This window comes from Dermacentor silvarum, chromosome 2 (assembly GCF_013339745.2).
Source record: "Dermacentor silvarum isolate Dsil-2018 chromosome 2, BIME_Dsil_1.4, whole genome shotgun sequence".
NCBI lineage: Eukaryota > Metazoa > Arthropoda > Arachnida > Ixodida > Ixodidae > Dermacentor > Dermacentor silvarum.
This window is the reverse complement of record NC_051155.1, coordinates 67,755,018-67,771,247: the sequence shown is the minus strand read 5'-3', so window position 1 is coordinate 67,771,247 and position 16,230 is coordinate 67,755,018. Positions and strand designations below refer to the sequence as shown.

The 16,230-nt window shown below is 49.1% G+C and overlaps 1 protein-coding gene across 2 annotated transcripts in view; it reads right to left on the bottom strand.

The window, feature by feature from the left end:
• The window catches only part of LOC119440976 (cuticle protein 10.9), a 78,117-nt gene extending 62,222 nt beyond the window's left edge, over window positions 1–15,895 (bottom strand). Inside the window, exons 1-3 of one of the 2 annotated variants that reach the window (XM_049661383.1) lie at window positions 15,604–15,895; window positions 14,713–14,853; window positions 14,026–14,163 (exon numbers count right to left, since the gene is read on the bottom strand). In XM_049661383.1, coding sequence (XP_049517340.1) covers window positions 14,026–14,163; window positions 14,713–14,853; window positions 15,604–15,633 — 309 coding nt within the window. In that variant the 5' untranslated portion in view covers window positions 15,634–15,895. Of the gene's footprint in view, window positions 1–13,684; window positions 14,164–14,712; window positions 14,854–15,603 lie in introns of those variants that run through there. The other variant, XM_037705749.2, reaches the window with a different exon arrangement.
• Window positions 15,896–16,230: the final 335 nt, after the last annotated feature.

Genomic DNA, 16,230 nt, shown 5'->3' with positions numbered 1-16,230 from the left:
TTGGATGTGCTGAGTGGTCTCCGGATCTTTGCAGTTGCATAAAAATGCCTCATCTAGTTCTGAATATTATCTCCGGTATGTTTTGGTCCTTAGGCAACCGGCTCGAGCCTCAAATAGCTAGGCACTGCCCTTTGTGTAATCGTGCAGATTTTCCCTTCTAATTTCAATCTTGTCATTCTTGTAATCTCCATGGTAATTTTTGTTACAATTCTTTGCATCCAATTCACTGTCTCTATTTCTCTCATTTTCTTTTTGATGACTCCTGGTTATCTATTTACAGTTTCAATTATGCTACACTTAGTGGACAACTTCTTGACCTCTTCCTCCATTCTGTGTACACGCTTTTCAGGTACGGATACTTCTGCACTTTAGGCGCCCATTTATTTTAATTCATGTTCCTGAGTCTTTCTTCAAAAATAATTTTGCCCGGTGTTTCCATAACTTCAAAAGAGGCCCAACCCCTGGAGGCCCCGGCTTACCTGAACGCCTGGGCCCGGCGCGGCCCGTAGGCCGGGTAAGGCAGTTTTATCACGGGCTCGGGCGGGCTCGGGCACGGCATGTGGTTTTTGACCCGGGCCCGGGCCGTGCTCGGGTATTTTGACGCGGGCCCCGGCCGGGCTCGGACTTTCTTGTGGGGTGCATGTAACGTGCAGTGAGTTATCCTCGCGCGTCTCGACTCTGAAAAACCTGTTGCCCCGGCGCAGCTGGAAGCTGGCAGTGCTACTCCTCTGTACTTCCCTTTTCTTCTTCCGTCGTATTTTGCGCTGTTTGAACAGCATGTAAAAGTCCAGAAAGAAGTCACCACAACCCAAAGAATAACATTGCATTCCTTACCTAAATCAATGCAATTAATGCTTTCAGCGCGGTGTAAGCGCGTTCGCGACTTGCTGATTCTTCGAAAGCGAATTGGTAAAACGATGACTGGTTAGATAAGATAATTCGTCACGCGGCTGAAGTATGGCACTGCGTCCACCCATGATTGCACGCATGTTCTCAAGCGGTCGCCTAGCAGCAGCGCATTACGCTGCACAAAGGAGGCACGAGAAGCTCTCTTTCTCCATTTACTCCGTCCATGCGCTGCGCTCACGACCGGTCGTGGCTGCGCTTTGGTTAGAGTGTACTAGAATACGGTTGAGTGGGACGAGCGGCTGGGGCGGCGCATGCTTTGCACTGAGGCGCCCGACGTGGGAAATACTGTGGAGGCGCTGCTATAGAAGTGGATTGGGAAGCATCAAGGTCGCGCCGTTGAATACTGCTGGCGATACTGCTCGGCAGGGTCATTCGTACTACTTTGCGCGCTAGTATTTGCGTTCAGACCGCTCAAATGGTGTTGATAATTGCATATTATATGTATTTATGCCTTAAGAATAAATTCCTTTCATTCTATTCTTTATTTTACTTTTTAATACCGCTCGGTGGTGTTTTTCGGTCACGGGCCGGTTTCTAGCCGGGCCAGGCCAGGCTAGGGTCTAAGGTAATGGGGTGGCGGGCCGGGCCGGGCGGGTAACCTAGATTATTTCCGGGCCCGGGCCGGGCCATGGTCGCGCCATAAACCAGCTCATGTCACCGTGCACTGATTCATTTATTGTTTTATCGTGGACTACCAAAGCCAACCGGCGTACTGATGTTTGGTTAACTTCCAACCTGGACAAGATATCCAAATTTAATCATATAATGGCATTTGCGAACTTTAGCGCAGGAACCATTTCTCCTTTCCAGATTCCACGCGCATTCTCCTACTTATAGTTTGTGATGTGTGGTGCGCGACGGTGATATTTGTGGTGTGCGACAAGGTGCGGTGAATATCAAACATGAAGCAGACGACAAGGAGAGCGCGCGCCGCTCTACCGCGCCGCGCAGAAAACGACGACGCCGAAGACCGTCCGGCGCGTGAACACGCGGCGCATGAAAAGAAATCAAAAGAAAAAAAAGCCAATCCAATCACAAAGGAACACGGAGCCTCGAGCAGCCAATGAGAAATCGACGAGTCGACCAGAGCAGCAGAAAAAGGAGCCGCGCTGGCAGTAGGAGGAGGAGTTCCAGAAGCGGCACCAGGACAAGGTCGGCCACCGGATCGGGAGTTGAAGACGGCCGTCGGGTTCCGGACCCGAGCCACCAGGACTTCACCCGGCCGGGGCCTCCTGCCAACCCGTTCCTGGGAGTCGCCACTCTTCCTGATCGTCAACCGCTGCCCGAGGCCGGCAAGCGTCTGCGCCCGTGGGCAGAACGAGAGCTGTCGGGCTACGGGCCCGAGCTCCACGACCAGCTGCCCGGCCAGAACGCCGCCGCCATCAACCCCTGCTGCCAAGCCGCCTGCCTTCCTGGGCATCGCAACCCTGCCCGATAGTCAACTGCTGCTGCCCGAGGCCGGTGAGCGTCTGCGTCCGTGGGCAGAACCTGAGCTGTCGGGCTACGAGCCCGAGTGCCACGATCAGCTGCCCGACCAGAACGCCACCACCGTCGGCTCGTGCTGCCGAGCCGCCTGTCTTCTCCCTCCGAGCCAGAGCTGCCACGCTCTGGCAGCCTGTACGACGCTCCGACACAACGTCTTTTGGTGAGATCAACAACGCTTCTCTCGTCGTCTCGTCTCCGCTTCGCCGCGTCGAGACTGTAGTGCATTATCACACCCGCAGCCTGCCCGAACTTGCCTCATATCATTAGCGTTCCAGCTACGTGTTTTCATGGTATCTTTGTGTGTTTGTTTTTATGGGTTAATTTTCGTTTCTAGTTTTCATTAAAAGTTTGTGTGTGTGTTTCCCAACAAACGGCTTTGTCCCCGATTGGGCTTTTGCCCTTAATGGGGTTGTTCCCCAATTGAAGAACCGTCTGCAGTCACGCTGCATCACAAATTGGCGTCCGCGACAGGACGAAGCCGTTTGTTTGGATTCTGTTGCTAATTCTAACATTTGAAAAACATGGCTAGCACGCGAGAGCTGTTAGCTTTAGCGGAACGCATGGGGCTAGAGGGAGCAGAGCTAAAAGCGTGGTTCGCCGAGCGGCAGGCGCGAGCGCGAGAAGAACGCGCTGCGGAGCGAGAAGCGAAAAGAGAACAGATTGAGCGCGAGGCACGTGTTTTGCAGTTGCGTCTCAGGGTCGCGGAGGCGGAAAGGGCGCGAGCACTGAGAGAAATTCGCGAGCTGGAGTCGCATGCAAGCTCGATCGAGCGAGCGTTTGACACGCGCTCCAGACACGAAGTTTTGAAATCTCCCTCCAGTGATTGCCCCGAACGCCGTCGCAGTCTTCCGCTCGAAAAAGGCACGCAAGCAGGGGGCAGCCGAGAATTAAACAAGGAACGGACCAGCCTAGGTCCTGGCGTTAACCTCAATGAGGCTGAGGATAGCTCGGAGAGCAGGGAGCAGGCAACTACCAATGAGATCGAGGCACCCATGCGCACATTGGAGAAAGAGGCACAAATGCCTTCAGAAAGCCCGATTGACTGGGCAACGGTGCGCAGTGGTAGTGACCTCGAAGAGGACACCACCGACAAGCAGGTACGCTTGCGAACCAGTGCAGTTGAAAGCACATCGCATACAGAGGCGCAGATCCCTCTAGAAAGCCCGACTAATTGGGAAAAGGTTCGCAAAGCCAATGGCCTCGAAGAGTGCGAGGCGAGCGATGAAATGCTCCCCCACTCTTCCGGTGTACCACTTGCGGTGATGATAAGTGGCCTCAATAGGTTTGAGGACCACTCAAATAGCTCACCTCAAATGAGGATATTTTCGCCTGCCTGCAATCCCGAAGGCCACATAGGCCAATATAAAATGAACTTGAGTACCGAGGTACTCACAAATGAGACGTGTGCATATGGCTCACCTCAAGTAAAGGTGATCTTGCTTGACTCCTTCCATGAAGGCCAAATAGGCCAAGATGCAAGGATGAGTACAGAGGTACTCGATAAACAGATAAGTGAAAGCTCGAAAGTAGGGGCTCGTGACTTGCCAAGCAAGTCACCATTCATGTCAGCACTTAGTGATGACGTCTGCATGCTAGATGTATGGGAATGCATGATCGGAAATATTGAGACAGGACAGTGTCGTTCCACTGGGGAACACAATCTGGTCATCTCACGGGGTGATCTTCGAGAGGTTAACATAGTGCCTGTGCATTCCTGTTTGAGTAATGACGAAGCAAATACATCCTTTGTGATGTCAGCAGAAGCAGAAAGCATTTTCGCTAAAGTGCCGGGTAGATGCTCTGCCGATAGGTCAGAACTTCAGTCCAACGTACCCGAACCAGTCTCTAAGGTATTCCGGTCTCAGTGCATGCAGCTGCAGTGTTGTGAATCCAGTGTCAATGGTGTCCTGGGAGGGACCAACAAATTAGTTGTGTACCGTGGTAAGATTCAGGGGCCCACTGGTATACATCTCCCAAGTCGCAGCAAAGCGGCTCCGGTACTGTCATCCCGAACGAAGAGACGCGCGCTTCGTTTCATTTGGGATGCAATAACCTGAAAAGCTGAACACCCGGTTGTCCTCCCGAGATCATTGACCCTGGACCAAATACAACGTTTTAAATGAACTGTACTTTTGTTTGGACCTATGTTATGAGAAATCATGTGTGTTACGTGTTGCATGCATTGTGAACCTTCTTTGGGACATGGAAGTGCACTGTGTTTTAACTAAGATTATGTGAACTTTAAGTGATAGCTGTGTGAACTTGTCGCGCACTAGCGGCAGTTTTTCCTGTGGAAAAACTTGTCCCAAAAAGGGGCTTATGTGATGTGTGGTGCGCGACGGTGATATTTGTGGTGTGCGACAAGGTGCGGTGAATATCAAACATGAAGCAGACGACAAGGAGAGCGCGCGCCGCTCTACCGCGCCGCGCAGAAAACGACGACGCCGAAGACCGTCCGGCGCGTGAACACGCGGAGCATGAAAAGAAATTAAAAGAAAAAAAAGCCAATCCAATCACAAAAGAACACGGAGCCTCGAGCAGCCAATGAGAAATCGACGAGTCGACCAGAGCAGCAGAAAAAGGAGCCGCGCTGGCAGTAGGAGGAGGAGTTCCAGAAGCGGCACCAGGACAAGGTCGGCCACCGGATCGGGAGTTGAAGACGGCCGTCGGGTTCCGGACCCGAGCCACCAGGACTTCACCCGGCCGGGGCCTCCTGCCAACCCGTTCCTGGGAGTCGCCACTCCATCCGATCGTCAACCGCTGCCCGAGGCCGGCAAGCGACTGCGCCCGTGGGCAGGACGAGAGCTGTCGGGCTACGGGCCCGAGCTCCACGGCCAGCTGCCCGGCCAGAACGCCGCCGCCGTCAACCCCTGCTGCCAAGCCGCCTGCCTTCCCGGGCATCGCCACCCTGCCCGATAGTCAACTGCTGCTGCCCGAGGCCGGTGAGCGTCTGCGTCCGTGGGCAGAACGTGAGCTGACGGGCTACGAGCCCGAGTGCCACGATCAGCTGCCCGACCAGAACGTCACCACCGTCGGTCCGAGCTGCCTGTCTTCTTCCTCTGAGCCAGAGCTGCCACGCTCTGGTAGCCGGTCCGATACAGCGACCTTTGGTGAGACCAACAACGCTTCTCTCGTCGTCTCCGCTTCGCCGCGTCGAGACTGTAGTGCATACGCACACCCGCAGCCTGCCCGAACTTGCCTCATAACATTAGCGTTCCAGCTACGTGTTTTCATGTTATCTTTGTGTGTTTGTTTTTATGGGTTAATTTTCGTTTCTAGTTTCATTAAAAGTTTGTGTGTGTGTTTCCCGACAAAGGGCTTTGTCCTCGATTGGGTTCTGGGAGGCTTCGCCTCAGAGAACCGCCAGAAAATATAACACGAAAGAACCTGCACATCACATAGTTGCCCCACAGTACTCCCGCTTCCCTTTTATTTTCAGATTGTTTTGGTGGGTGCTTGAGTAAGTCTTTCCTTCGTTTTTGTATACGCCGAAGTACTTATGTTGCATGACTCTGAGTATAACTTGCTGGTGTATGAATTACTCGTCTCTTCATTAAAGATCATAATCCCTGATTTATCTGTGCTTAATTTGAGGCCTAGATTTGTCCCTGCATTGCCACAGATATTCGAAAGTGTCTGTAAATATCTTGTATTGTCCGCTAGTAGGCCCTTAATATAAAGCGTGAACAACAATGAAGACAGAGGACATCCTTGGTTCAGTGTTTGGTGAATTCCTACCACTTCATTACCTTTTCGACTTTTCCATACAACTTGTACTCGGTTGTCTCTATATCTTCCTCAGCAGCTCCACGAAATCGTCATCTATGCCATCGTGCCAAAGAATACCCCATAACAATTCCCTGTCTACGTTGTCATAGGATCCTTTAATATCTAGAAATGCTATCGATAAAGGTCTATTTGGAGCTACTGGAATTTGTATGCAAAGAGTTAATAGGGCCAGCAGGTGATAGCGACCAGGAGGTGAGCGTTATTTGGTGGTGTTGCAAGAAAGCCAATGGCACGCGCGGCAAGAGCATCACAGCGCAGCAGCAGTGCCCGGAAAGTCGTATCAAGAGGCAAAGAAAACTTCGCTCTAAAAATGATATACTGGGGGTACAACTGAATGGGTTCAGACCAGGCCGCCGCTCATATATATGTTTGTACTAATTCAGTGCATAGATTCCAGTAGCTCCGAATGTAGACCCTTGTGGATAGCATTTCTAAATATTAAGGGAGCCTACGACAACATATAGAGCGAATTGTTATGGGAAGGCTAAAAAGTTAACGAGCTGGAAATTGGCTTTGGCACAACTGAAATGTGGGGTTCGTCCAACTTGGAATTTGGGATGGACCTGACTTAAATTTGCCGTGGGCCAACTTGACATTTTGGGGTGTCCCAAAGTTCAATTGAACGCTGCTGAGCGTCATTCGAGTTATGATCTCATCGCGAGCACGTTGAGACGATTGGCGCGTTTTACCGAAGCGCAGTTAGGACGCAGGCGAGAGAATGAGACAACACTTCATTGACAGCCCTTACTGGGTTCAAGGGAGGTGAGGCGTGGGGAGACTAGCCTCACCGGAGCCCCCCTTCCTAGGCGGCGGCTAGACTTTGAGTCTTGGTGGTGTCGTCAGCCACCCGGACTATACCCAGAGTTGGTCCTCCAGGCATTCGCTGAGCAGCATGGCCTCCCACTGCCCGGGCGTGGTGATTCTGAATGTAGCGTTGTTGCCGTGTTTGATGGTGTGTGGTAATGCGGGTCATGCCAAGATAATGTGCTCAAGATCTGCACGTAGTGCATGGCATGTTTTGCAGTGCGGTGCGAAGGCATCTCGGTAGATGTGATGACAAATGGACGGTGTCGGAAAGGTGCGCGTCTTTAATGGCACGTACTATCGACAAAAAAAAAGTTTACGGACCAAGGGATCTGACAAAAAGCTGAATATCTCAGCAGCCTCAAAACGCAGCCTGGTATTCCCATTTCCAGCCTCTACTGGTATATGCGAACAACATTGTGATGTATGGTTTTAATGGTTACTTTTAAAGGCTGCTCGAATTTTTTGCGTTTTCTGAGATCCCGGGTTCCGTAAACTTTTTTGGTCGATAGTACACACTAGCGGCAATACGCGCGCGGCGCGCCACGAAAGCAGCCGCGAAACTGGTTTTTCTTGCCGCGGTAGGGATCGCTCCTGCACCGATTTCTTGCGGTTTGCCGCGTGCCGCGGATAAAGGAGACCAATGAGAGCGGCCCGCTTCCGTGACGTGCGCGCGGGAAACTGGTGTCATGCGGACCCGCCCGACCGCTCGTTTCGTGCTCATTTAATTTATTTCATTTCATTTATTTCCCCTTAAGGGCCCGAAGGCATTACATAAGGGGGGCGGGGGGGGTCATAAAACATATGTAAACTTCAATTTTCAACCTCGCGTCCGGTGTTAGCCGGAAACTTGTTTCGCACTATCGTCTGCACGTGTCAGCTCTCGGGTGGAGCTGACGGATAGTTCGAGAAGGGGGGAGGATTCTATGCTGTCACGTGGCAGCCGCAGCGGCACACCGCCGGTTGGTGTGGCCGCCCTGCCGCAGCTGCGTTTTTCCGCAGTGCCCGTTTTACAGCTAGTGTGTAGGGGTTATAAGAGCCGCCACATATTCGAACTTGCGTGGCCAAGAAACGCGCATAAAACACAGGCTTTCGACAGCGAGGGTGACATGGCATCACGACAACGCACTCTCGGCTCATGCAACACCTCACGCGTTACTGCGGCAGCTGATGTTCCTTTCGGCCACTCTGCTACGTCTAGACCCGGCGTTCCAGCTCAATTGGTACGATCGCTTTGAAGGGGCTGGATGCAGCGAGAAATCTGGCAATTGTCTCCTGAAGCATAAGCATTCTTTGCAACCGGAAAGGTGATGGGTACCGGTAGACGCGCATAAGCGAGGAAAAGCAAGTCAACAAAAGTGAGCAAAAGCGAAGTCGCAGCCGAATGAAAGAATGTTTACGCACGCATCACTGGAGAATTCTCAGAATTCCTGAAGCTTTTGTCCTCAGCTGTTCTGCATACTCGACTATTGATATTTTAGTAAAATCTAGTAAAACTTGGCATACCTACTCTTTTATCGCAACGATCTATTAGGAACTGTTTTGTTGCTTTTCAAATCGGAAATAGCTTTCTACCAATATATACACACCCAATCGAAGAAACAAAGAAAAAGAAAAAAAAACACCGCATATTTACGAAGTGAGTGATTATGAGTGGGCGAAGCACGGGGTGATCATTCGGGTAACCGTGAATCCCCCGTACTTGTGCACTCGAACATGAAAATGAGTGACAACACACGTGTACGGTATATACGTTGTTTTATTGGTCGTATATGGTATTGAGGCGCGGACTTCGTTTTCTCTTCATTAAGACTGCCTTGTGATCAGTGCAGCTGCACGGCGACGCCGGCAAGCGCACCCAGCGGCGGCGAGAGCGCGGGAAGCGGCGGCAAAACGCCGGAAGCGTTCTCTACCTGAGGTTGGGGGCGCCGATGCTCGGTTCAAGCGCGAGCTTCGCGAGCCCTCAGCTCCGGGTCCGCTTGCCGGCATTGCCGTACTGCTGCAGCTTTGAGAGCCCTCAGCTCCGGGACCGCATGCCGGCGTTGCCGTGCTGCTGCAGCTTCACGAGCCCTCCGCTCCTGGTCCGCTTGGCGGCGTTGCCGTTCTGCTGCAGCTTCCCGCGCCCTAGACTCCGGGTCTGCTTGTTGTCTGCGTCGCCGTGCTGCAGCAGCTTTGCGAGCCTTCGACTCCGCTTGCAGTTGAGGCGCCATACTCACATTTTCATCCATAGCGGGCGCGCCGTTATCAGAAGCAACCGTTATCACCCATGGCTGAAGACAGAAAGAGAGCGCGCGTCGGGAACGACCGCAGCGCCCTAGCGGACTCCATGCAAACCAGAGCTACGGACGACGAGGGGGGGACAACGCTCGGCCCTAATGTGCTTCGCCCCTAAAACTTGTGATACTGCTTTAACTTTACATCGGTGCTTAGTGGATGCATTATTTTTGTCATGAAGCTGGGGAGACCTCTTCGGTGCCGAATTGGCATAGAATATGCTTTAACTCAATATGCGTCAATTATTATGAATGAGCGAAGAGAGTGGTTGGAATTTCTTGCTGCAACAGTAACATTTTTATAAAAAGCAGAAATAAAATTTTCCCTTGCTGACGTCACCGGAACGCCGTGTGCAACGGCTCCATCGGTCACGTAGTTACTGTCATAGAAATGCGGAGGAACTTTTCTATTCTTGCCAAAAAAATCGGTACGATCAGCCTAGCTACGTAAGACATGTACATAACGCTGCGTCACGGTGATTAATACCGAAGGCATGAACACAAAGGCAAAGCGCTGTTGCCCAATGATGATAAGACAGGGTTAATTTTATATGCCTGCGAGAAGCGTGATTCATTCTAAACTACTGGCAAAACTAAACGCCATATTCACCAATCCCCGTCTCGTTTCTTGGATAGCCAGTTTTCTTCATTCTCGCTCTCAATTTGTTTTTTTTTAATTCAGTGGAATCAACTCCTGTTGACGTTACATCAGGCGTTCCTCAGGGATCCGTATTAGGCCCTCTATTATTTCTCATATATATTAATGATTTGCCTTGTAACACCTCAACTAAAATCAGACTTTATGCAGATGACTGTGTATTATACGAATCTATTAACTCCCTTGATGACTATCACCGTCTTGCACAATCCCTTATGTCTTTCTGCACTTGGTGCAAAACGTGGCAAATGAACATCACCTGTAATAAAGCAGTCGTGATGTCATTTGCCAATAGACAGAGCTCCCTCTCATTCGATTATTCTTTGGATGGCATCCCACTTAAACGAGTTTCTCAATATAACTACTTAGGAGTCAATCTAACAGAGCATCTTTCATGGTCTAAACACATCGAATATATAAATGGGAAAGCCCTAAAAATTTGGTTATTTGCGCCGCACTTTATCTAAGACCCCTCGCGATACTGAGCTATTATTATATAAAACGTTAATTCGCCCTGTCCTAGAATATGCATCTGCTGTCTGGTTTCCCTACAAGCACTGTGAAATAATTTCGCTCAATAATGCTCAACGTAAATCTATCCGTTTCATTTGCCAAAATTACAGCCGCAATTTCTCGCCAACACAGGCTCAACAATCTTTGAACATCGAGCCATTACTTTCACGGTATCTCATCGAAGCCTTAAAACTTTTATATGCAATTATTAACTCCACTTGTGGTCTTTCTGATTGTAACTACATCACATTTACAAACGCAAGTTGTACCCGTAGCTCCCACGCCTTGAACATATCACCTATCTTTGCCCGTACTAACACATTCAAATACAGTTTTTTCCCACGTGCAATTGAGCTATGGAATTCTCTCCCCGGCGACATTCGTTCACTATCACTAAAACATTTTATAGCTACCACCGCTAAGCACCTCGCTAACATGTAAAGCGCTTTCTTTTTTCATTTTTTTGTGTATGTGTATTTTGTTATTGTGTAGCAATGTATAATGTTCCCACTCGTGCTATAGCCCTATATAGGGCTGCAGTATATGTAAATAAACAAATAAAACAATGACGATGACTAAGTGGCATCGCCTTTGAAACGGGGCGGTGAGAAATAGCCACCTAGCATACTTGCTTTAATTAGGTATGCCATACATGTTTTCCATTCTAGCATTTTTGTATAGATATCCTTAATCTTGTTTTTTTTCCACCCCAGAACTACTATCTCTACCCTGTACCACTACCTATGCCTGTAACAGATTCGATCCTATCAGTGTCCTCACTGCTTTTTTTTCGCAAATACTCTAAACGTCTCTTGCTTATCTCGGCTGCAGACCAGTTGATGCTTCTGTCCACTTTAAATCCAAGCGCTTTTGGAAGGTGTACGTTACCTACGGGTCTCACTTGGTGAATCCGTTCGCATTCCATAACGATGTGCTGAGTGGTCAGCGGATTTTTGCTGAAGCGTGCTTTTTTTTTCGCCAATACTCTAAACGTGTCTTGATTATCTCGGCTGCAGACCGGTTGATGCTTCCGTCCACTTTAAATCCAAGCGCTTATCCTTATGCTAACATTTTCTCCGATATGTAGCTTCCTCATATAGGCAACCAACACGAGCTCGACATAGCACGACACTGCCCGTTATCGTACATATTTTCTCTTTTCTTTCTTGGCATTCTTGTAATTCTCTACGGTCGTTTATGTTTCCAATCTTTGTATCCAATTCGCTGTCTCTGTTCCTTTCACCTTCTTTCTGATGACTCCTGGTTGTCTGTTTACACTTACCAAGAGCTTTTGGAAGGTGTACGTTACCTACTGTCTCACTTGGTATATCCGTTCGCATTCCATAACGATGTGCTGAGTGGTCTGCGGATTTTTGCTGCAGCGTGCCTTATTATTATGCTAATATTTTCTCCGATATGTTTTTTCCTTAGGCAACCCACACGAGCTTGACATAGCACGGCACTGCCCGTTATCATACATATTTTCTCTTTTCTTTCTTGGCATTCTTGTAATTCTCTACGGTCGTTTTTGTTTCCATTCTTTGCATCCAATTCGCTGTATTTGTTCCGTTCACTTTCTTTCTGATGACTCCCGGTTGTATATTTACAATTTTAATTACCCTGTAGTTGGTTGCGCACTTTTTTGACGTTTTCCTCTATTCTGTGTCCACGATGTTCAGCTACAGATACTTGCGCACTTTAGCCGACCATTTATTTTCAGCCATGTTCCTGAGTCTTCAAAACTAATATTACTCTGCGCTTCTATGACCTCAAACGAGATCCGACTCCACTGATCTGCTGCAACGACATCTGGCGAAGCGGTCGCCAACTCGCAGTGCGACGACCTTTCCTGAAAGCCCAAGGAGCGGCGGGGTCGTCATTCTCTTGTGTGAGTCCGCTAGTCTCATCACACGTGAGAACGCCAAATATGCCTACGGTGTCTCGCTTCTCAGCTCGTGGGTAATGAGCATTTCTCCACCTCCAGCAGGCACGTGGGCACCAAAGATCAAGCTTTCGCACTACTACGGGCGTACATAGAGTGCCAGGTTGTGAAAACAGAAGCTCAATATTTACACTCCCTTCCATGCATCAGAACATTATGTTTCATGCACTCTATAAAGAAATATGGAAGGAACAAATCATAAGCGAACGTCTTTTGGCTGCAACTAATCTCAGTTGAGTGGTCAAAAAGCACATTAATAGCTTACCAAATATATACATATATACAGACTCAAAAGCCACTTTAATCATCTACACAAAAAGCACTAAATTATCGCCGATGACGCACAATCGCTCGAATGTTATTCACACAATGCTTAGAAGAACTATTCGAGGTCGTCAAGGAAGAAGTATTCGCTGGTAACGATTAGTAATCAGGATTAGTGGCGAATATATGCGCAACCAATGATTTGCAGATAATATTGCGCTGTTCAGCAGTGATGGGCAATAATCGCAACAAATAATTGAGGACGTTAGCCGAGAGAATGAAAGAGTAGGCTTCAAATTTATATCTAGAAGACAAGTGTAATGTTCATTATATTGGCAAGAAAATAAGAATTCATAGTTATCATTAAGTGTAATGATTCTCTAGAATGTGATCAAGATTACGTTTATCTAGGTCAGTTGCTTACAGGGGACCGTGATCATGACAAGAAATGTTGCACAAAAATAAAGATAGGGTGGATCGCATGCGGTAGGCGTTATCAAATCTTGACGTACAGCTTGCCGCTATCACTGAAAAGGAAAGTGTACAATCGTTGCAATCTACCGGTAATAACATATTGAGCAGGAACTTGGAAGCTAACAAAGAAGCGTGAGAGGTTAGGGGTCGCGCAACGAGTGATTGAAGGAAAAATGTTAGGTGTAATTTTAAGAGACAGGAAGACAGCGGTGTCGGTTATACTATAGCAAATAGAGGTATCCGCTATTCTAGTCGGCATCAACAGGAAAAAAACGAAGCTGGGAAGAAGGTGTAAGGCATAGGGCTGATAAACGGTGGTCTAATAGTTATAGAATGTTTTCCAAGGTAAGGGAAGCGCAGTTGAAGACGGCAGAGAATCACGTGGTGTGATAACATTAAGAAGTGTACAGGCATAAGATGGCGTCAGCTAGCGCAAGACAGGGTTAATTTTATATACCTGCGAGAAGCGTTCTTCCATCAGTAGACTATAATAAGACTATATGACCTCCCAGTAATCAATTCACCCTTAATTCAAGAAACGACGAGAGACAGATTGATCTCATGCATTCGAAAGTTTATTCACTTCTTGACTTTTTGCACTGTGCACACCAGCTTCCTACTGCTCGTTGCGTGCTTGTTTTCTTCACCGTGGAAGAATGACCCAAGTTGCAGGAAATGTTCGCAAACGGGTCACACTATGACATGCCTGACTAGCCAGACCAAGGACCGCCGTATCCGGAGCCGTAAGTAGAGGCGCTCGTGTATGGAGCCGAGCCACCGATGACGCGGTATTGCTGACCAGCAGGAAGCGGCCTGCCGTTGTAGGTTGCGTCAGCGCTGGCTCCGGGCTCGGTGCCAGGCTCGTTGGTCTCAACCTTGGCACGGAATCCACCTGCGTCGGCGATGTACTTCACCTGGCGGAAGATGCCGTTGGCATCGGAGTAGCCGTAGGCGCCCGTCTTCGTATTAGATCCGTCACCTTGCTCCTTGTGGAAGGATTTTGTTCCGTACGAGTCAGCGTTGTCGTAGCCGAAACTGTAAGGCTGTGGTGGCTGCGTATTTAAACAGCGGGACAGTGAGATCAGATATTGTTATAAAATACCCAAACGATCACAGAGGACTGGCAAACAAGCTTATTAATTGTACTGGCGTGATCTTTCACAGTTCTCTTAATGCTAGTGCATTGCTTGTATGATCCATCCAGATTGCTTCGTGACGATGACAGGAGGCCATGATGTAATGCTCAATATCCTGATTCTATAATAAACAGATATGACTATGAAGATAGCACTCTTCGCAGTATGTTAATATACAAAAATATCTAATTCAGCGATTCACAATGCATGCACTAAAACCTATTCTTGCCATACATTTATGTGTACGCAATGTCAGAGTGGTTAACCTTACTTCACCCTGGAGATAATTTTTCAGCGTGATGTTTTCTTTTCTGTTCTTACACCTTTTTGAACAGGACCTTTGGCTTATCCGCCTTTGGAACATGTGTAGCTGTGATCCCCGGTGTATTTTTCTGCTGTTACGATTGTGATGTGAACCTGCAGCTACTATGCTAATGCGGACAATTATTTTATCAATCTACTTACGTAGTACTGCTCTTGCCGCGCGGACGTGGCTGCGAACGAAGGGCCGAACGCACCGTGGTGCCCAAGTCCGCCACCAAATCCCCCACCGAATCCGAATTGACCACCGGCGAGAGCGAGAGGTAGCATGGAGATCACGAAGAGCTGTGAACAGAGCGTTCAGTACGTTAGTATTGCAATTAACCTTGTTTTACTCCACATGTATAGAAATTACGTATGTTACAGAGAGCGTCAAGTGATTACCGCAGCTATCGCTCTTAAATTGTACATTGACAGAGATGCATATTGTAGAAAACGCTGCTTTATAGACGGCACCAGGTGGACGACATGTGCTCTACACATTTCTTAGCAGCGTCTCACTCCGCGTAACTGCGCTCATCATCGTTTATCATAATGTTTCAAGCATATACCCGAAGGGGCAGGCAGACTAAGCTGGTAATGCCTTGGGACACTGAAGCTGCCTTGTGTATGTGGCAGTCGTCGAAGAGAGGGCTACCACAAACACATCGCTCGTGCCGTGGCACGCCATAGGTGCGTTTCATCAGCGTATTATTTCTATCCTGGGCCGGTATTTTGTAGCGATGCCTTTCTGATGGTAATGCATTTTCGCGCTTTTCGCACTTGTCACACTTGGTCAGTGGTGAGAGGGACAGTCCGCTCACGTTATGAACGGGATCAGCCGGCCGTGAGCGGTGGATGATAAGACTAGTATAGAATAAAGCACAACGCATCGCTACAAAACTCCGGCCATGCACGGCGGTATGACACGACTACAGCTGCTTGTTAACACAAAATAAAACGTTATCGAGCTTTACTATGAACGACGGAACGTAAACTCCATAATTCAGCTGAAGGCATTGCCACGGGAGGAAATTCAAATGGCACGTCGCATACCTGAGAAATTATAGCGGCCGCGGAACGCATGATGAGTCGGAGTGGGGGTAAACCTTCGGACACTGACACGAGCACACACTGCAGATCTGCTGACTCTTGCTTCAAGAGCTGCGGCTCTCGCTTCTACCGGTGACCCGAAGGTGCGGCAAGGACTAGAAGGAACTGACGGTTGCAAGTGATGCGCAGTGGCACCGTGAAACGTTTTATACAGCAACCTCTTGACCGCAGGATTCCGGGCACTTACGTACGACCCCCTTGCCACCCGACCATGCGGTGCTGCTCGCATTTTTTCGCGCTCATTGTTCCTTCTTGCTCCACTCACTGTGCAAGCCGTTTTCAGTACAATAGTGCACGCCTCCTCGCCTTCGAATGAAGTGCAAAAAAGTATATAGATACAAACGCGGAACGCGGTGAAGAAGAAATTGCGTGCGCTCGTGTGTGTGCTCACTGTATCCCGATTACTGCGTCACTTTCACGCCAACTTTCACGCCGAGGCAGGACCTCGAGGCCTCCTTCTTTCTCTGCTGTGTTCCTTCTGGCCTCGTGCGGCGTTACACGGCGGCATCGTTCACGCGCCGATTTCTTTGGCCCGCGCCAAATGAATCCGCCGCGACCCTCGCGGCACAC